The following is a 22,787-nucleotide window of genomic DNA, read 5'->3' as shown; positions in this document are numbered from 1 at the left end:
TATTGCTGGCGTTGATAATCATTGTATTGAAATGTGATTATTATGGATACATAATTCTAAATGGAAACAAAGCAGTCCATGTTTCTTTGAACTGTCTTGTTTGAGTCAAGTGCTGTTGTCACCCTCGATAGGTCAAGAGACAGGAATAAATATATATTTTCAACATGAGCCAAATTACATTGTATAAAGTTTTGAGTTCTTTTAGTCAAATTCTCAGTTCACCTGAACATTCAGAACAAAATGTAAACAAAGTTTAATTGGGTCAGCATATATTGCACTACAAGCCAGGATACATTTCTTGACAACTGAGTTTAATAAATAATTAAAAAAAACAATATTTCTGTTGCAAAACTTTGTGTAATCAATAATGTGACATTATTCAATGGATTAACATGCTTCACTTTAAGAGACTACTAGACAGGTGTATGGAGGAATTTAAGGTGGGGGGGTTATATGGGAGGCAGGGTTTGAGGGTTGGCACAACATTGTGGGCCAAAGGGCCTGTAATGTGCTGTACTATTCTATGTTCACTTCACTCTTGTCACATATGCTGACTGTCCTGCTGAGTAGTTCCATCTTTTTCTACCTTTGCTGTATAAAGATTAATACCAGAATGTAGAACTTTTATATTTACCTTAAAATTCTCTTCTGTAAGTCCTTCATCAGTTTTGGCACTTCTGATCATAGCTGCAACGTACCTTTTCACTAAATTTTTAATAACCTCCTGTCAGATGAAGAAGAACAATGAAATATTTCTTTACACATTATTTCAATTTGGTTCCAAGCCATTTGATGCATTGTTAACATAATTAATCAAAACTGAATTCTCTGTTAAAAGGCATACAATGTAAATATGAAATTTCATGCAAGCTATTCACATTTAATGCAGCTTTATAAGCTGAAAAACTCATTTGCAATTGCTTCAGTTGAATTAAAAGTAATTTTTGTCCTTTTGGCTTTCCGTAAAATAGATGATCACAATTATGTTTATTTGAAGGATACTTGATATCTAAAACAATATTTAATACTCATTTGTAACTATTACTTTTTACTTAAATGTATGGAGAGCTTTTTTGAAGTTGTTGAATTAAAGGGAGTTAGAACAAAATAAAAGAAATTTGGAGAAACCCAATGTAGCAGGAACAATTTAATTAAATATGCAATTTTATTTTAAAATCAGTAGATGTTAAAAGTGGAATGTGTACTATGCATATTTAATGCTATCAACTAAGAATACACTTCTAACTAATTGACTTCAATAACAAAGAAAATAATTTTGAATTAAAGTTCTGTAAATACAGTGCAATGACAACACATCAGTGATTAATTTGCATCATTTGAATTACCCAGTTCCAATTATGTCAAATGTATTTAAGTGTTTAATCAGAAAGGTCAACACATTAAACAAAATGAGAATTTTAGAAAATAAATATCAAGCAAGAGATTGTGGCCTATTTACTGCACTGGATTAGAATTAGCTACATCTCCATAAATGAATGTTTAGCTACAGATAAAACTGGGAGAAAGTAGTTCAAGCACTTGTCCAGGATGTGAATGCAAGTGCAGGAAAGTGGTACAAAGAGCTGGAAAATGACGACTTTCATCAGGGTTTCAAAATTATGAGGAAAAAATGAGGCAACTTCGACTTTACATGCTGGGAATGAAGCGCAAATAAGATGACCTTGCTGATATTGTCAGTAAGTGATTGGAAAGGGATAATCCAAAATATTGCTCAATGTTATGCCAAGAGAGTACAATGACATAGATTTCAACTCGAACAGATGGAGGCATTGCAAGAATTGATCTACTTTTAATTTTTAAAAAGGTGAACAAGTCTGGAACCCTTTCAGAAATAATTCACTTGAATATTGGGGCACTGTAGAATCCTTTTAGAAGAACAATTTGGTAAGGCCGCACTTGGGAGTAGTATGAATAATTTCAGTGTTCATATCATGAAAAAGATATTACGACACAAAAGTGCAAAGCAGACATATTGAAATTATACAAGTTGAGATACATTAACAAACATTGAACAAAGAAAGAGAAAATGGGTGAGATCTGATCAACGTAAATCAAATAGGGAAAAAGCCTAAATAATACAAACACTAATACTCAGAATCTCAATCATGTTTATTAATATTGACACGTATTGTGAAATTTCTTGTTTTGCAGCAGCAGTACAAGGCAAGACAGAGAAATTACTATAAATTGCAAGAATGAATAAAGAGTGCAAAAGACAAGTAATGAGGTAGTGTTCATGGGTTATAGGTCCAACAAGGAATCGAATAGGGTTACACGAGCAATTGTAGTGTAATTGTAGTGTAACCAATTTCCCCTGGGATCAATAAAGTATGACATGACTATGACTAGTGGGGAAACTAGTGGGAGAAAGCAATAGAAAGACATATTGAAGGGATAAGATTAAAAAGGGTGCAGGGAGATACATATATGGAGCATAGACCTATTAAATAACTGACTTGTGTCTGTATTGTTGATGTTATAATAATATGTGCCCAAATATGAAAAAGATATTGTTCATTTTTAGTGATGTATATCCATAGATGCCACTGTCTAATGCCTTACTAATAATACAGTGCAATCTCCTGCTAATTACTCTCCATTTCATCCTAAATGTGCTGCGATTTTTAAAAAAAATAATGTTTTTCCCACTTGGCCTGCAGCTTAATAAAATAAGATTTGCTGTTAAAATACTCACATTGATAGTTTTGGAGAACATTTATCCTGGTCTTATTCTCCTGGCTCAACATAAAGCATTCTTAGTTGAGAGACTGCCTGGTCCGGAATCAAAGTAACGATTTCTCTGCATTTTTCAAAGGAAAATAATTCCTCCCACACTAGCGTGACAATTATAGCTCCAGCATTAGCCTGCATTGTGTCTAATCAGAATGAGCTTCATAATTGAATACCACTGACTATAGATTTGTGAATTTGGTGCTTATTGTCCTGTGTGTCTTTCTGTTAGGATCTTTCAGCTCAGAGTGGGAGGATCTAAACTAACTTTTGAAATAGTCGTGTCCAGAATTGGCAGCATTACCATAAGACCATAAGTTATAGACAGAGAATTAGGCCACTTATCCAAAAGAGCCCACTCTGTCACTGCATCATTGCTGATCCAATATTCCTTTCAGCCTTAATCTCCTACCTAACCTTGTATCTCTTCATGCCTTGACCAATCATGAATCTATCAACCTCTGCCTTAAATATACTTGGCCATCACAGCTGACTGTGGCAAAGAATTCCACAGATTCACTACTCCCTGGGTAAAGAAATTCCTCCTCATCTCCATTCTAAAAGGACACTTCTAAATTCCAAGGCTGGGTCCTCTGGTCTTAGACTCTCCCACCATAGGAATCATCCTCTTCACATTCACTCTATCAAGGCTTTTCACCATTCTATAGGATTCAATGAGGTCAACCTTCGTTCTTCTGAATTCCAGTGAATACAGGCTCATAGCCGTCAAACGCACTCATTGTGACAAGCCATTCAATCCTGGAGTCACTTTCGTGAACCTACTTTGAACCCTCTCCAGTTTTAGCACATCCTTTCTCAGATAAGGGGCTCAAAACTGCTCACAATACTCCAAGTGAGGCCTCACTAGTGCTTTGTAAAGTCTCAACATTACGGTCTTGCTTTTATATTCTAGTCCTCTTGAAATGAATGCTAACATTGCATTTGGCTTCCTCATCACAGACTCAACCTGAAAATTAACCTTTAGGGAATCCTACACAAGGCCTCCCAGGTCCTTTTGCAATTCAGATTTTTATATTTTCTCTCCATTTAGAAAATAGTCAATCCTTTCATTTCTTCCGCCAAAGTGCATGACCACACACTTCCTGACACCGTATTCCATCTGCCACTTCTTTGCCCATTCTCCTAATCTGTTTAAGTCCTTCTGTAGCCTCTCTACTTCCTCTAAACTATCTGCCCCTCCACCTACCTTCAAATCGTCTGCAAACTTTACAACACAGTCATTAATTCCATCATCCAAATCATTGACATATGAGGGGTGATTGATAAGTTTGTGGCCTAAGATAGAAGGAGTCAATTTTAGAAAACCTAGCACATTTATTTTTCAACTTAGTCCCCTCCCACATTTACACACTTAGTCTGGCAGTCGTGGAGCATATGGATCTTGGACCTCCAAAAGATGTCCACAGCATGGGTGATTGATAAGTTTGTGGCCTAGGGTAGAAGGAGATGAGTTATACAGCTCTTATTACATGCACGTACAGGTCAACTCTTTGAGTGATTATGCAGAAAGTTTGAAGTTAATAACTCATCTCCTTCTACATTAGGCCACAAACTTATCAATCACTCTTGATGAGTTATTAACTGACGGGATATTAACTTCAAACTTTCTACATAGTGACTCAAAGAATTGAACTGCATGTGCCTCCAAGTACCCCAAAACCACATCCTTAACAATCCACTCCAACATCTTTCCAACCACTGAAGTCAGACTAACTGGCGTACAATTTCCTTTCTTTTGCCTCTTTTCCTTCTTGAAGAGTGGAGTGACATTTGCAATTTTCTAGTCTTCTGGAACCATTCCAGAATCTATTGATTCTTGAAAGATCATTACTAATGCCTCCACAATCTCTTCAGCCACCTCTTTCAGAACCCTGGGATGTATGCCTGCAGAACCATCTAGTCCACACCATCTAGTCCAGGTGACTTACCTTTCAGTTTCCCAAGAACCTTCTCTTAGGTAATTGTAACTTCACATATTTCATGACCCCTGACCCCTGGAACTTACACCATATTGCTAGCATCTTTCACAGTGAGGATGGATGCAAAATACTTATTCAGTTCGTCCACCATTTCATTGTCTCCAATAATTACCTCTCCAGCATTGTTTTATAGTGGTGTGATATCCACTCTTGCCTCTCTTTTCCACTTTATCTGAAGAAACTTTTGGTATCCTCTTTAATATTATTGGCTAGTTCTCGTATGACTTTTTTAGTTTGCTTCTGTTGGTATTTAGAAGGTTCCCAGTCCCCTAACCTCCTACTAATGTTTGCTCTATTATATGCCCTCTCTTGGGTTTTACGTTGGCTTTAACTTCTCTTGTTAGCCACGGTCATGTCATCTTGCCTTCAGAATACTTTTCCTTTTTGGGTTGGATATATCCTGTGCCTTCCGAATTGCTTTCAGAAATTCCAGCCATTGCTGCTCTGTCGTCATCCCGGTCAGTGTTCTTTTCCAGTCAATTCTGGGCAACTCCTCTCTTATGCCTCTGTAATTTCCTTTACTCAACTGTAATCCTGATACATCTGACTTTAGCTTTTCCTTCTCAAATTTCAGGGTGAATTCGAGCATATTATGATCACACCCCCCTGAGGGTTCTTTTACCTTAAGCTCTCTAATGAATTCCAGTTCATTGCATAATACCCAGTCCAGAATACACAGCTGATCCCCTAGTGGGCTCCACCATGAGCTGTTCTATAAAGCCATCTCATATGCTTTCTAGAAATTCCCCCTCTTGGAATCCAGCACCAAACTGATTTTCCCAATGTGCCTGCATATTGAAATCCCCCATAACATGGTCTTTATGGTAATGTATTTTCTATCTCCCATTGTAATTTGTACACCACATCCTTACTACTGTTTGGGTTTCTGTATATAACTCCCATCAGGGGTTTTTTTTGCCCTTACAGTTTCTTAGCTCTATCTACAATGATTCAACACCTTCCAACCCTATGTCACCTCTTTCTAAAGATGTGATTTCATTTTTTAGCAACAGAGCAATGCCACCCCCTCTGCCTTCCTGCCTGTCACTTCTATACAATGTGTACTCTTGGACATGACGCTCCCAGCTATAATCTTCTTTCATCCTTGATTCAGTGATGCCTACAACATCATACATACCAATCTGTAGCTGTTCTACAGGTTCATGTACCTTATTCTATATACTGTACCCATTCAAATAGTCTTGTATTCACCCTTTTCCTTTTTGTCTGCCTTTTACATTGTAAGTCATCCTGGTAACTGCAATTTTGCCCTATCATCAGCCTCTCCTTGCTAGTAGTCTCACTGCACATGGCCTCTGTGTGTAAACTAATTCTCTCATCTTCAGCACTGTCACTCCAGTTCCCATCCCTCTGCCAAATTAGTTTAAACCAACCCGAACAACTCGAGCCAACCTGCCCGCAAGACTGTTGGACTCCCTCAGGTGCAGATGTAACCCATCCCTTTTGTATAGGTCATAACTTCCCCTGAAGCGATCCCAATGATCCATAAATCTGAACCCCTGCCCCTACATCAGTTCCTCAGTCACACAGATCGTCCTATTCTTACCCTCACTGGCACGTGGCACAGGCAGCAATCCAGAGATTATTACTCTGGAAGGTCTGGTTTCTCAGCTTTCTACCTCATCTCTCTTCAGGACCTCCTCACCCTGTCTATCTATGTCATTGCTATCAATACGTACCAAGACTGCTGGCTGCTCACCCTCGCCCTTGAGAATGCTGATCTGAGATATCCTTGATCCTGGCACTAGGGAGGCAACATACCATCCGACTTTACTCCATTTTTAGTCTAATCAGTGGCATTTAACATTCCGGTATCCTTATTTTTAAAGTATTAGTTTAATTTTAACAATGTTTAAACTGAATACTGCACCATCTAATCCATCTGGAGAACATATTCTCTAGAGGGGTACAAGGAATGTTGGCAGTTGCTGCCTAATGTGCCCTTTATTATTTTTCCTACTATCATTTATATTACAAATCCCAAAATTTCCAAAACTGGGAAACAGCGTATGTACATTAACCCCCAGTAATGAGGACAATATTTTATTCACATAATATTTTTAAAGACTGAGGCTCATTGTCAATCATTTCAAAAACACCTCATCAATAATAATGATGGAAGCACCTTTTTTTCCCCAATTTATTTAGTGAGAATGCTTGGGGTTCATCAGTGAAAGCAATACAAATGCGTTATTTATAGTACGGAAATCTGTCCTGGACTCTGCATAAGCAGAATATATTATTTTTATCTGAAAGCAGCATGAACACTGGTAATTTGTCCTAGTGAATTATTGCTAACTATGTATTTAACATTGCTCAGTGAGTTACAGCAGGTTTTGATGTGCTGAGCATTTTTGTGGTCTGACACCATGAACAAGTAACATTTGGAAAAATGGATCTGCAGCCTGGCTGCAATGCAGGAAGTCTAGGCATACATAGACTGTAATGATGTCCATACAGTGATGAGAAAGAATAAAGACCAACAGAGAGAAGGATCAGACATGAGTGGTAGAAATACAATGACAGAATGGCTTTGTCAACAGATTTTAGTTCTCAGTGGGGACTGCAATTATGTGAGTTGATTTTATGCGATTTGTCTCTAATACTGACTGTCAGCAAACCTGGTAGTGTTGGTTTTGGATCAAATCATCTGCATGACGTTCCTGAAAGAAGAAAGTAGATTTCAGAATGTCATTCAACAAAAGAAAACAGCAGTGTACATTTACTTTATTAGCAGTAAAACTAATATTCAGTAAATAGACTGCAAATAATAGCGTCTTACAACCTCCACAAATGGCAATAAAAATCCTGTCATCAAACTATAATTAGAATGTCCAAAGATAGGATGGAAATTTACAGTGGAATTTGTACATCATTTTGCAAAGAAGGGGCAATTCTTTTTTTAATCTCCATTTATTCTTACTCTTCGTGCAGTGGGTTTGAGCACACTGTTCATGAAAATTAGATTGAAGAATATAATTTTCAATTTGTGTAGCAAGGACTTAGTCCCACCCCCATTTCTAAAATTCTCTGATTTAGCTTATTAAAGCAGAATAATTAGCATTGTATCAGTATCCTGTTTGAAAAAAGAACATATTTTCATAGGCTAGTGGAAGTTCCTGGCCTCATCAGTGCTATGTCAAAAAGCACTGTAGGAAGATTTTCAAGGAGGAATGCAATGATTGAAGAAGGTGGCTCATCACCACCTTCCCAAGGGCAGGAACATTATCCACATCTGTAAATGCATTTAAAAACAAGACTCTGGTAAATCCAGGTTAGACAGTGGAAGGTACAGGAATAAATTATGCCAGGTCTTGATTTTAATTCCACTGTCTGTCAAGCAGAGAGAGTCAAAATCTCATGTGTTGAAAAGCCATAAAATTGAATTTAACAATCAAACAAGTACAAACCATTAGTTCATATTGTTCCTTAAACTTCTAGTTGTAATTTCAATTGATTGGAATTACTTTTTTGTCCTTAATCTGGTCAATGCAAAATCAGTCACCTTCTTATAAGAAATAGACAAACAAAATACTGATTGATATACTTTGTAATTCAATAAGATCAGTGGTTTATGAGTGTATATCAAGACATTATGAATTGCTTGCTGTTGAGTCTATTTATGCCAGCAAGGAATTGACAAGAACAATAGCTATTTCAAGCAGTAGTAAATCAAGGCAACCAGACTTGCTGTGTTGTCTAGAAGATGTTTCACCACTCATCCGAGAGGCTTCTTCAGTTCTAACCCATGTTTACAGTTTATAAACTCTGTCAGTTGTTTAAAGGTGTAGCAATCACATGATGGTTGTTAAGAGCATAGAGGTAATGAGAGGGTCATTAGTCTTATCTTTGCATGAATGGAGGTGTGAACTGTTGTGGAGATGCCAGGGTAGAGATGTAAGGACTGCATTGTAAGGGAGAGATCCGAAATGATAGGAGAAGACAGGAGGGGGAGGGATGGAGCCAAGAGCTCCCTCTCCCCCTCCCACTTTCAAATCTCTTACTAGTTCTTCTTTCAGTTAGTCCTGACAAAGGGTCTCGGCCCGAAATATCCACTGTACCTCTTCCTAGAGATGCTGTCTGGCCTGCTGCGTTCACCAGCAACTTTTATGTGTGTTGCTTGATTTAGTACAGTATTGCTTGATATGATATACAATGACCTGGATAACCAAGAACCTTCATAAACAATAGCTACTCTCTCTCAGACTCAACCCTGATGTTTCATAAAACCATAAGAGCATAAGAGATAGGAGCAGAATTAGGTCCTCTCTGTTATTCCATCATGGCCGATTTTTAATATCTCTTTCAACCCCATTCTTCTGCCCTTTCCTCATAGCCTTTGATGCCCTTACTAATCAAGAACCTATCAAACATCTGCTTTTAATATGCCCAATGAGTTGGCTGCATGTGGCATTGAATTCCAAAGATTTACCAATGTCGGGCTAAAGAAATTCCTCCTTGTTTCTGTTCACCAAGCCAGAGATGAGAAAATGAAGCAAGTCTGCCCAATGGAGCTATCAGTGGGGCTATTCATGTGTGGGATTGTAAAATCGTGAAGTTTATCCTTGTGTGATATTTGCATAAATGGACTTTGGAATAGGTTGCCAGCTGCTGGAAAACAACAGGAGAGAGCCTGCTGTAGTACTGCCTCATTAAATAGCTCAGTGGCCCAGCTGTTATCCACCATCTCCGTCTTGGCCGAGCTTAGTCGATTCAGCCCGGATGAGGATTGAACCTGGACCCACTTTCATACAGGCAAAACAGCAGCACGATTAGTTGCTGAGCTATCCAGCAACCCTTGGGGTTTCCGTTAAGTTCCTGGTGAGTATCTCACATGATAGGTACCTAGCAGCAGAATGAAGAATAGAGACACATGCAGGATTCTTCATTTTCAATTGTTCCCAGGCTGTAGTTGGTATGCTATCTGGATAACTCTGCAGCCTCCACTATCTGGGTTGGGAGGAGAATGCAAGAATGACAAGAGTTCACCAAGCACTATGACTTTCAGAAGTTAAATCTATGGTCTTTTGGTGGCTGAGGCTCTGTTATACAGCAATAAATCAGAAGGCATTTCTTTCTAGCTTTTTACCTTATTTGTTTCTTTGCTTGTTTGTTTATTTATGCTTAAATGTACAAATTGATCCAATGAGCCCATTTTGCCCAATTACACCCATGTGACCAAATAACCTACCAACTCGTGCATGTTTGGAATGTGGGAGGAAACCAGAGCACCCAGAGGAAGCCCATGCGGTCACAGGGAGAACATATATATTCCTTACAGACAGTGGCAGAATTGAACTGGGATGACAAGTGCTGTGATAGTGTTACACTAACCGGAATGCTACTGTGCTCACCAATTATCTAATCTCCCATGAAATTGAATGACATAAGTAAATAGAATCAAGTCTAACGTACTTAAATAGATTTGGTTTCTTAAACCAACTGTGAGATTTGGGAAGACCAAGTCTTTCCCAGATCAATGATTTCCAATTACATTGGCACTAGTGGAAACAAGGTAGCTTAAAAACAGACTTCAGTTCTTGAATGCTGATGTGGCAACTGTGATGCTTAGCACTGTAAATGAAGAGTGGAAGAATTACAGTTAAGATACAATTTGGTAAAAAAATATTTAAAAAGATGTAAATTCATACTGTAAATTCTTTGAAGTTCTCGTGCTTTTGCTCCGTCTTCGAATCTCTGCTTGGACAGATCTGAGTGTGCAGCCATTTACAGAGGTACCAGATGGATTTTGGGCTGGGGATGATGTTGAAAGGCGGTGGAAGAGTTGCACCTTCATCAAAGTAACTCATCCAAAGCTTTGTCCTGGCAAATTTCCATTCAATGTCAGCATGGTCCTGGAAATGAGTCAAAGATACTGGTGGTGAGGAGCAATCCGGTCTTCACTTATAACTGAAGCTCCTTGTTTCTTGTGCTGTGTGACTGTGTTCATGATTCGTGGTGATTGCCGTTCTTCTGTTGGTAAGTGTGTTTTATGATTCAGTTTCTTAATCTGATGACTGTATCCCCACTCTGACTGTACTCTTACTGTCTGTGATTCTGTGTGACACTTGTCCATCTGTGTGTCAAATGACTATTGTCCTCATTCAGAGATGCCCTATGCATGTTGCCCCTCAGCCTGTGGTAACTGCTAATTCCCAGTAACTACTCTCGCTGCCTGATATACCCTGTAATTGTAACCCTCTGTGATTTCCTGTGACTGTTGTCCGTCAGCCTGTGGTTCCTTGTAGTTGTCATCAACCTGCCAGTTATTTTCTATTATAGCTGGTCTTCTAGTATCTGGGATTTTAAGTGACTGAATTATGTTGTTCCCCATTACACAAGATGTCCTCTGAGAGTTTTGTGTCTCAATGATTTAGAACAGAATAAGATTAAGATGTCAAGACCATTATTTTAGTGACCAGATTATTCTTTAATGAAACATCATAAATGCCTACAGTGTAAGAAAATAGTGTGAGCTAAAGCATGCTGGACTGTTAACGACCAGAGAAAACCTTCACTGATTCTCCTTCTGAGTAAATGCTCAGCTTCCAATTTTCCTTTAAAATGTTATTGGCCATCAAGGGGGAGCGGACAAGTACTGGTAAGTGCTGAATCAAAACTGAAGCTTTGAAAATATGTATACTGAACTGGGCATATCCCGTATTATCTTTCTGCCTGCAACAGCCCTGTTTCTTCTGCTTTCTCTCTCATCATTGATTAGCTGAATATAATTGTAAATATGAAAAAGCAGCAGGCATGCAGTTAGTTGTCTGCAGGATTCAAAGAACATTGCTGTATGTGATTATTTTCACAATATAAATGGGATCTACTGTAAATTATGAACTAGGGAATCTGTTTTAAAAGAAAGCAAGTGAGAATTGTATTTTAAATGTGTAAAATAAGGTGATGGTATCTTCAGTTCCCAACCACTGGTGGAATGGCATCATCTCTGCAGTAAGGTATTCCAGCCATGGTAGTGAAGATGTCAAACATGTCACCACTTTGCTATGTTGGTTTACATCATTATATCTATTTAATATACGTACACTGTAATTGATTGATTTATTTATTATTACTATTTTATTTTCCTTTTTTCTTTCATATTATGTATTGCATTGAACTGCTGTTGCTAAGTTAACAAATTTCACATCACATGCCAGTGATAATAAACCTGATTCTGATTATTCTTTCACCTATTTTTCTTACAGTCTGTGGCATTTTATGGATGGACTTGTGACTTAACTTAATTTGTTCACCTTGCCTGTTTAATTTTTCTACACAGTCCCATTTCACAGTCCTTTTGAGTTTTTTTTTAATGCTTTATTACTTACCTGGTTGAGTGGACAGCTTTAAAGATACTGAACACCTCTGGTACCACACAAACTCCTGAAGTGTCAGAGAGGGTCTGCGTGCCAGTGGACTGTCCAGTGAGCCTGACCATGTCATGACCTTGCATTTGCACCTGCACTTCCTGTAAGGCTACGTAATGGGAGTAGAAATTCTGATGACCTTTCCCTGTTGTTAACAGAATCTTCTCCAATCTAACAGAAACCTTTGGCTGAGATCAATTCATACATCAAACTGTGGTTTGCATTTTTCCATACCATGATTCAGGACTATATTGGTAAAATCAATTCAATTTATACTTGAGCATATAGACATTAAGAAAGAGGATGTGCTGGAGTTTTTGGAAAGCATCAAGTTAGACACGTCTCTGGGTCGGGATGAGACGTACCCCAGGCTACTGTGGGAGGTGAGGGATGAGATCACTGAGTCTCTGCCAATGATCTTTGCATCACCTATGGGGGCGGGAGAGGTTCTGGAAGATTGGAGGGTTGCAGCTGTTGTTTCCTTATTCAAGAAAGGGAGTAGAGATAGCCCAGGAAATTATAGACCAGTGAGTCTTACTTCAATGGTTGGTAAGTTGATGGAGAAGATCCTGAGAGGCAGGATTTAAGACATAATATGATTAGGAATAGTCAGCATGGCTTTGTCAAAGGCAGGTTGTGCCTTACAAGCCTGATTGAATTTTTTGAGGATGTGACTAAACACATTGATGAAGATAGAGCAGTAGATGTAGTGTATATGAATTTCAGCAAGGCATTTGATAAGGTACCCCATGCAAGGCTAATTGAGAAAGTAAGGAGGCATGGGATCCAAGGGGACCTTGCTTTGTGGATCCAGAACTGGCTTGCTCACAGAAGGCGAAGAGTGGTTGTAGATGGGTCATATTCTGCATGGAGGTTGGTGACCAGTGGTGTGCCTCAGGGATCTGTCCGGGACCCCTTCTCTTCGTGATTTTTATAAATGACCTGGATGAGGAAGTGGAGAGATGGATTAGTAAATTTGCTGATGACATAAAGGTTGGGGGTGTTGTGGATGGTGTGTAGGGCTGTCAGAGGTTATAGTGGTACATAGATAGGATGCAAAACTGGGCTGAGAAGTTGCAGATGGAGTTCAACCCAGATAAGTGTGAGGTAGTTCATTTTGGTAGGTCAAATATGATAGCAGGATATAGTATTCTTGGCAGTGTTGGAGGATCAGAGGGATCTTGGTGTCTGAGTCCATAGGACACTCAAAGCTGCTATGCAGGTTGACTCTATGGTTAAGAAGGCATACAGTGCACTGGCCTTCATCAACCATGGGATTAAGTTTAAGAGCTGAGAGGAAAAGTTACAGCTGTATAGAACTTTGGTCAAGCCCCACTTGAAGTACTGTGCTCAGTTCTCGTCACCTCACTACAGGAAGAACATGGAAACTATAGAAAGGGTGCAGAGGAGATTTACAAGGATGTTACCTGGATTGGGAGCATACCTTATGAGAATAGGTTGAGTGAACTTGGCCTTTTCTCCTTGGAGAGGTGGAGGATGAGAGGTGACCTGATAGAGGTGTATAAGATGATATGATGAGAGGCATTGATTGTGTGGATAGTCAGAGGCTTTTTCCCAGGGCTGAAATGGCTAACACAAGAGGGCACTGTTTTAAGGTGTTTGGAAGTAGGTACAGGGGAGATATCAGGGGTAAGTTTTTTCACACAGAGTGTGGTGAGTGCGTGGAATGGGCTGCCGGCAACAGTGGTGGAGGTGGATACGATAGGGTCTTTAAAAGACTCCTGGATAGGTACATGGAGCTTTGAAAAATAGAGGACTATGGGTAACCCTCTATTAGGTAATTTCTAAGTAAGTAAATGTTTGACACAGCATTGTGGGCCAAAGGACCCGTATTGTGCTGTCGGTTTTCTATGTTTCTGTGTTTCCTGGATATTTGGCTTAGCCTTGCGATATACAGTATATTGTCTGTTCCTAATTTCTATCCTTAAAATACTTAATTATTTTGACTATTTTTTTCAAATGAGCTCCCTTTCACTGCCGCTTTCAACTAAGTGGTAAACAGTGATTCTGTTTTTATCAATATCAGCAAAGCTATTTTAATACCAGGTACCACACAGAGTTTCATGTCTTCATCTCTGTGCTTTTATCATTTTACAACATAGGCCTTCACTGTGTTCATTTCCTTCAAGTATCTTAGAAAAGTGGTAAGTCACAATGAACAACTAATTACACACTGCACTTTCTCAAAGATAACACAAAACTCTCCAGCCAGTTAACAGGTACCACTGGAATAGTGTAACTGCTTTATGCATCTCATTCATGTTGCAAGATGTGACAACTGACATTTGTTATGCATTTCTCTGCAAGGATGCAGGAAGTTTGACTTATCCTTCCTCATGTACATTTTAGCACTAATCTGCTTTCTGAATGTATTTACAGTATGTAAGAGAAAATTGGAATGAACTTACTGCAATGAGCTGGTAAGAATTATTCATCATGGCAATCAGCATGTTGAGTAAGACAACCAAGGAGATGATGTTGTAGGTTCCGAACATGGTAGCTCCCACAAACTCTGTGAACTCATGCCGAGCTTTTACATTGGTGACGTACAAATTCAACAGCCCGAACACTGACCAAAACAGGGACTGCAGTGTTTCGAACAATCTGTTAAAGGACAAATGTTTAACATCATCATAAATTCAAAATGCATCGAGACAATACAGCAGAAAGAACGGACAATGTGGATTAACAATGAAGTACAGGTAAGCAATCTAACCAATAACACTCTGGAAAGACTCAGAATTAAAAATCACTCCAGATTGTCAAAATAACAAAGGATTTCACACATTCATTAACACTTTATGCAGGAATAATGTGTAATGTTATGATATGTTGTTTCATTATGTTATGAAAACATTTTCTTCAGCATCTGAACTGTGTTTCATATTGACTTGATACAAAAGACGATTATCTAATCTTTTGAAAAAATATTGTTCATCTCAAAGAGTGAGGCAAAAGGATCTAATATAAATTAATAGTATAAATTTCTTTTAAGGACAATTTCAAAGCAAAAGCAATTAAAGTAAATAAATGAAATATGTATTTATAATTAGTAGCATATTGATGTTATTGTTCATAAGGTTATGATTTGTAAATTGCATGGGAGATCAGGTCACTCATAAGAACACATCTCAACTTTCTTCCACAGTATCAATCAGTTGTCACATTGGTAGCAAAAGGATGTGATAAATCTGGGGCTGTATTGTGATATACAGCTTGGACACCTCTTGGATGTCAAGGCAGTTAAGTATCCTTTTGGAATTTTCCTTTGATCTACAATAGAAAAAACTACTAATCCAACAAAACAAAATAAAATGTTTTAAAGCCTTCAACCTACTTGAATGACTTTTTTGCTTTCATGTGATTCAGTGTTGATGTACAGTAAGTGTGAACAGCTGGGGACATCATCTACACATTCCATGTGAACAATTTCTCTTACATAGGATTTAATTATTGTTCTGGCAAATTCTTTTCTAATACATCTTTACAATAGCACCTCAAAGCTGGGGTGATATTCTTCTCCCTTACAGGTTAAAGAGCATGGACTGGAACTGTTGGTAATTTGTCGATAAGCAATCATGATTGGTAACTTAAAGACAAGCAGAAGATGCTGGAAATATTCAGCAGGTCAGGCAGCATCAATAGAGAAAGAAGCAGGGTTAATACTTCATGCCAATGGCCTTGAAATCAGAACAGATGCTGCCTGGCAGGGTGAGTCTTTATAGTAATATTTTTATTTCAGATTTGCAGCATCCCAGTTTCTTACCTTATGATTACTGAAATGTAACCCTGCCAAGTACCAGCAATTAAAGGTGTTAGATTACCAATATAAAAAATTAGCAGTGAATTAAATACCCAATTCGCATAAATGATTTGCAATGCAGACAAAAGATGTATCACAGTGCCCTGTCCAAAATCAATCTAAGCAACTACAACCTATCTCACACTGTTCATCAGGTCATATAGCATTGCTCCCAACTCTAGTGTGGGCTTAGCTAAAGTAAACTGGGAATCTGACAAAGAAGAGAAAAACAAACTGCTGGAGGAACTCTGTGGGTTAGTTGGCATCTGCAGAAGAAGAGATATAGTCAATATATTGGAAGAAGATCTTGCATTATTTCTCCTGACCCCACCACAAAATCTGGTTCTACCCATCACCTTATAACTCTTCTTATACTGGCTATTTTCCCTTTACACTCCCAGTCCTGATACAAGGTCTTGATCTGAAACACTGATCATCGCTCTGCCTGCACCAATGCTACCTGACCCACTGAGTTCTTTTAGCAGTTTGGTTTTCACTTCAGATTCCAGCATCTACAGTCTGTAGTCTCCTGTGACTCCAATTGGACAAAGAAGGTCATTTGGCTTATCCTTGAAATCTAAGAAAAGATACCTGGGGCCACTTTTACAGGTCCTGTAAAAGAGAAGAGAGTGAGTTAGTGAATAACCCATTCGGCTGTTACGGCTGCCTTGGCTGAACAGTTGGCAATGGTTGCAAGCCATGAGATCTGTAGAAGAGCAGAGTTCATGTGCGGTTGTGGTAGAGTATGAATGAGTACTGGTATAATTTAGTAGGACACTTAGAGTATGGGTGCTGGAAATCTTGAGCAACACACACAAACTGCTGGAGGAACAGCAAGTCAGGCGGTATCTGTGGAGGAGAATAAACAGTTGATGTTTGGGCAGAGATTTTTCATCAGGACTGCAAAGGAAAAGGGCAAAAGCCAGAATAAGATGAGACCAGGTGAGGGACAAACTGGTGGGCAGGGTAGGGGGAAATGAAGTAAGAAGCTGGGAGGTGATGGCTGGAAGGAGTAAAGAGCTCAATCAGAAGGAATCAAATAGGAGAGGGCAGTGGAAGAAAGGGAAGGAAGAGGGGAACCTGAGAGAAGTTTAGGGCAGGTGAGGAGAAGAGAAGGGGTGAGAGGGGAGTCAAAATTGGGAATGGGAAAGTAAATGTAAAGGGAGAGGTAGTGATTACCAGAAGTTAGAGAAATCAATGTTTATTCCATTAGGTTGGAGGTTGCCCAGGTGGAATATTGGGTGTTTCTCATTCAACCTGAGTTGGGCCTCTTCGTGGCAGTAGAGCAGGCCATGGACAAACATGTCAGAACGGGAATAGGAAGTCAAATCCTGCCTTTTCCACTGCCTGCTCTACTCAGCTGCACGCTATTGCTGAGGTAAGGGTTGTTCCCCCTGTGAAACAAAATAACACATCTCAATAAATCGATCCCCTCTTAGTAGAGTACTGCATGGGCTTCACTAGGACAGCACAGAGAGTGGGAGTGTTTCAGAATTCCAGCAATCTATTACATTGAACTTTATGAAGCAGCATGGCTTTCGATGTGTTGATTCCGTGTCCATGAGCCATATTGTCGGTGGAAATGTCTTGTTGTTGAGTGAGCCACTCTTTGGTTCACCCCAGATGTTAGCAGACCTTTCAGCCACAGAACGGTGTGGGGGGGGGGTGTCATTTTGAGGATTGCCTGTGGAAAGGGCATTAACAGAAGATTTCCTGTTTTTCTTCACACAGCAGCTAGACGTTGAAGAACTGGGATCGCAGGGCAGTGTGAACATGCTGTGTCCACAAGGCAAACTTAGTCATCAGTAATCCACAGCGCAGCGAATCCAGAAATACATTCCCTTTCTGTGCAGAGAAGGACATGTAATCACCTCACATTGAGTAGAGAGTTTCAGCAACCTCTCATATATAATAGATTAATAACCCCTCGGGGTGAGAAGGACTGCTGGCTTCTGGGAAGGAGCATAAAGACGAATCAGTGATATCACTAATATGCTCACCTCTGAGGGTGAGTGGTGGCTGCAGGGGAGGGTAGAATTCAGTAAGGACTCCCTGCATGAAAATTGAACTCCAGGACAGAAAATCAGTTCCTAAACAGCCAAGGTGAGAACTCTTCTATCCTCTCCTCGCTTAGGATGTAGTTGGACTACTGTGAGCAGTTTTGAAAAAATATGTCAGCATTGGAGAGGGTCCAGAGAGGGTTAACAAGAATGATTCTGGGAATGAAATGGTTAACATATACAGAGTGTTTGATGGCTCTGGGCCTGTACTCACTGGAGCTTAGAAGAATGAGGGGATCTTATTGAAACCTATGCGAGTCTTTTGTTTGTGTTTACTTTAAGTGAGGTGCGCAGATATCACATGGTAGCACCATGACATAGGCGTTTCACATCTAATCCGTAATGAATTATTTAAACAAACAAGAATGCTTAGATATATATATATACACACACACACACAAGATTACTCATATAACCATCATCAATTATATAAATAACAAAGAATACTTACTCAAACAATATATTTAAAATATTACTCAAATATTACTGAAATATTAAATACACAACACTCCTCACAGCTTAGCTGTAAACTCCAGCTCAATACAGAATATATCTCAACTATATACATAGTATATTATATAATGCAACTACTATATACTGATATCCACAGCATAGTCAATTTTTGGATTGTCCCATTCAGGCCAAAAGATTTAATCACTGTGGAAGACTTCTTACTCTTCTAGGATACCAACTTTCCTGACCAGGTGAGTCACTCTGCTTGGCAGGTAGGATTGTGGCTGTGAAGATGATCTCAGGGTCTGGGGTCTCCTGCAGGGTGGTTGGAGGAGTTGATTCTGAGACTGCACGAGGGACCTCCAGGGGGCAGTATTTTGTACTGCATATGTGATGTGGGAAGTCCGGGAGACTGGAGGTCTCCCAGAAAAACACATCTGCACCATGTGCACTGAGCTGCAGTTCCTGAAAGAACCAATTAAGGAACTGGAAGGAACTGTTAAGGAACTGGAGCTGCAGCTCCATGACCTTCCACTCATATGGGAGAATGAGGAGGTGATAGATAGGAGCTACAGGGAGGTGGTCACCTCCAGGTTGCAGGAGACAGGTAACTGGATGGCCGTCAGAAGAAAGAGGGGGAATGCACCGCCAGTGCAGAGTACACCTGTGGACATTCCCCTCAATAATAAGTATATAACTTTAGATACTATTCTGGGGGACGAACTACCAGGGGAGCCACACTGACCAGTGGTGCTATGGCTCAGAAGAGCAGAGAGGTGAGAGGAAGTACTACAGTGTTGATAGGAGATTCTGTAGTCAGAGGAACAGAGACAAAGTTCTGTGGGTGCCACAGAGACACCTGGATGGAATGATGCCTCCCTAGTACCAGGGTCAGGAATATCTTGGATCAGGTCCATGGCATTCTCAAGGGCAAGGATAAGCAGCCAGAAACCTTGGTACATATTGGCACTGATGACATAGATAGACAAGGTGAGGAGGTCCTGAAGAAGGATTTTCGGGAGTAGGTAGAAAGCTGAGAAACAGGACCTTCAGGGTAGTAATCTCTGGATTGCTGCCCCTGCTACGTGCCAGTGAGGGTAAGAATAGGATGATTTGGCAGGTGAATGAGTGGCTGAGGATCTGGTGCAGGGGGCAGGGGTTCAGGTTTATGGATCATTGGGGTCTCCTCTGGGGAAACAATGACCTACACAAAAGGGACGTGTTAAACCTGAACCTGAGGGGGTCCAATTTCCTTGCGGGCAGGTTGGCTAGAGTTGTTTGGGTGCGTTTAAGCTAATTTGGCATGGAGATAGGAACTGGAGTGACTGTGCTGAAGATGAGGTAGCCGGGTTACAAACAGAAGCAACATATAGTGAGACTCCGAGCAAGGACAGGCTGATGATAGGGCAAAATTGTAGTAAACAGGACGAGTTGCAACATAAGCAGTAGACAAAATCGAAAAAAGTGAATACAGAACTAAAGGTATTATACTTCAACATGCACAGTATACAGAATAAGCTCAATAAACTAGTACCACAGTTACAGATTGGCAAGTATGATGTAGGCATCACTGAATCATGGCTGAATGAAGATTATAGCTGGGAGCTTAATGTCAGCAGGTTAGAAGAGTGGTCTCCCTCACCTCCAATCCTCTGACTCTCAATACAGAAGCACCCCAGGGCTGTGTACTGAGTTCCCTCCTTTACTCCCTGTATACCCCTGACTGTATCGCCACCCACAGCTCTAATCTGCTAACTAAATTTGCTGACGACACTATATAGATTGGCCTTATCTCAAACTATAACGAGGTGGCCTGCAGGGAAGAAGTCATCTCTCTGACACAGTGGTGTCAAGAAAACAACCTCTCCCTCAATGTTGCAAAAACAAAGGAGCTGGTTGTGAATTACAGGAGGAATGGAGACTGAATAACCCCTATTGACACCAAAGGATCTCGAGTTGAGGGGGTAAACAGCTTCAAGTTCATCAGCATCTACATCATCGAGGGCCTCACGTGGTCTGTACACACCAGCTGTGTGGTGAGAAAGGCACCACAACAGCGCCTTTTTCACCTCAGACGGCTGAGGAAGTTTGGTATGGGCCCCCAAATCCTAAGAACTTTCTACAGGGGCACAATTGAGAGCATCCTGACTGGCTGCATCACTGCCTGGCATGGGAACTGTACCTCCCTTAATTGCAGGACTCTGCAGAGAGTGGTTCGGACAGCCCAGTGCATCTGCAGTTGTGAACTTCCTATGATTCAGGACATTTACAAGGAAAGGTGTGTAAAAAAGGCCCGTGGGATCATTGGGGACCCAAGTCACCCCAGCCACATTCTATTCCAGCTGCTACCACCTGGGAAGCGGTACCGCAGCATAAGAGTCAGGACCAACAGGCTCCGGGACAGCTTCTTCCACCAGGATATAAGACTGATGAACTCATGCTGATTTCAGTGTACTCTATACTACATTGACTGTTATATTTATTATAAATTATTATAAATTACTATGATTGCACGTTGTGCATTTAGATGGAGACGAAACAAAGATTTTTACTCCTCATGTATGTGAAGGATGTAAGAAATAAGTTCAATTCAATTCAAATTCCAAGAACACACGTTGTATTGAAAGGATAGGCAGAAAGGCATAGCTCTGTTGATAAAAAAATTAAATCAAATCATTAGAAAGCGGTGACATAGGGTCGGAAGGTCTTGAACCATGTGGATAGTGCTAAGGAACTGCCAGGGTAAAAAGACCCTGATGGGAGTTATATACAGGTCCAAAGTGAGGATGTGTCCTACAAATTATGACATGAGACAGAAAATGCATGCCAAAAGGGCAATGTTACCATAGTCGTAGGAGATTTCAATATACAGGAATTGGGAAAATCAGGTTGGTGTGGGATTCCAAGAGGGGGAGTTTCTAGAATGCCTACAAGATGGTTTTCTAGATGATCTCGTAGTTGAGCCTACTAAGAATCAGCAATTCGGGATTGGGTGTTGTGCAATGAACTGGAATAGATTGGAGATTCGAGATTAGATTGATTAGAGATTAGAGACCTTAAGGTAAAAGAACCTATAGGGGAAAGTGATCAATTTCACCCTAAGTTTGAGAAGGAGAATATAAAGCCAGATGTATCAGTATTACAGTGGAGTAAAGGAAATTACAGAGGCATCGGGGTACTTGGAGGCACTTGATAAAATATGCCATAGTCGGCATGATTTCCTCAACGGAAAATCTTGCCTGACAAATCTGTAGGAACTTTTTGAGGAAATAACAAGCAGGATAGACAAAGAAGATTTGATGGATGTTGTGTACTTAGATTTTCAGAAGGCCTTTGACAAAGTGCCATTCATGAGGCTGCTGTAACAAGCCACAAGACCATGGTATTCCAGGAAAGATTCTAGCATGGATAAAACAATGGCTGATTGGCAGAAAGCAAAGAATGGGAATAAAGGGAGCCTTTTCAGGTTGGCTGCCGTTGACTAGTGGTGTTCCACAGGGTCTATGTTGGGACTGATTCTCTTTATGTTATATGTCAATGATTTGGATGATGGAATTGATGGCTTTGTTGTAAAGTTTGCAGACGATACAAAGATAGGTGGAGGGGCAAGTAGTTTTAAGGAAGCAGAGAGGCTACAGAAGGACTCAGACAGATTAGGAGTATGGTCAAAGGGGTGGCCGATGGAATACAGTGTCAGGAAGTGTATGGTCATGCACTTTGATAGAAGAAATGAAAAGGTTGACTACTTTCTAAATGGAGAGAAAGTACAAAAATCTGAGGTGCAAAAGGATTTTGCAGGATTCTCTAAAGATTAATTTGCAAGTTGAGTCTGTAGTGAAGAAGACAAATGCAATGTTAACATTCCTTTCATAGGACTGGAATATAAAAGCAAGGATGCAATGTTAAGCCTTTATAAAGCACTGGTGAGGTCTCACTTAGAGTATTGTGAGCAGTTTTGGGCCCTTTATCTTAGAAAGTATGTGTTGAAGCTGGAGCGGATTCAAAGGAGATTCACAAAAATTACTCCAGGATTAAACAGCATGTCATATGAAGACTGTTTGATGGCTCTGGGACTGTATTCACTGAAATTCAGAAGAATGAGGGGTGACCTAATTGAAACCTATCAAATGGTGAAACCCCTTGATGAGTATCTAAGATCAGAGGTCACAGCGTCAGAATAGAGGTGTGTCCTTTTAGAATGGAGATGAAAAGGAATTTCTTAAGCCAGAGTAGAGAATCTGTAGAATCTTTTGCTTCAGGCAGCTGTGGAGGCTAAGTCTTTATGTATATTTAAAACAGAGGTTGACAG

At 40.0% G+C, this 22,787-nt stretch overlaps 1 protein-coding gene across 1 annotated transcript in view; it reads right to left on the bottom strand.

Annotated features, from left to right (window-relative positions):
• Positions 1-22,787, bottom strand: part of LOC140204285 (short transient receptor potential channel 5-like) — a 137,410-nt gene that overhangs the window by 5,701 nt on the left and 108,922 nt on the right. The window contains exons 7-10 of the mRNA XM_072270874.1: positions 14,572-14,767; positions 10,424-10,627; positions 7,394-7,435; positions 635-724 (exon numbers count right to left, since the gene is read on the bottom strand). Coding sequence (XP_072126975.1) covers positions 635-724; positions 7,394-7,435; positions 10,424-10,627; positions 14,572-14,767 — 532 coding nt within the window. The remainder of the gene's footprint in view (positions 1-634; positions 725-7,393; positions 7,436-10,423; positions 10,628-14,571; positions 14,768-22,787) is intronic.

The sequence above is a fragment of the Mobula birostris genome, chromosome 10, assembly GCF_030028105.1.
Source record: "Mobula birostris isolate sMobBir1 chromosome 10, sMobBir1.hap1, whole genome shotgun sequence".
NCBI lineage: Eukaryota > Metazoa > Chordata > Chondrichthyes > Myliobatiformes > Myliobatidae > Mobula > Mobula birostris.
The sequence above is the reverse complement of the archived record's forward strand: the minus strand, read 5'-3'. Positions and strand labels throughout refer to the sequence as shown.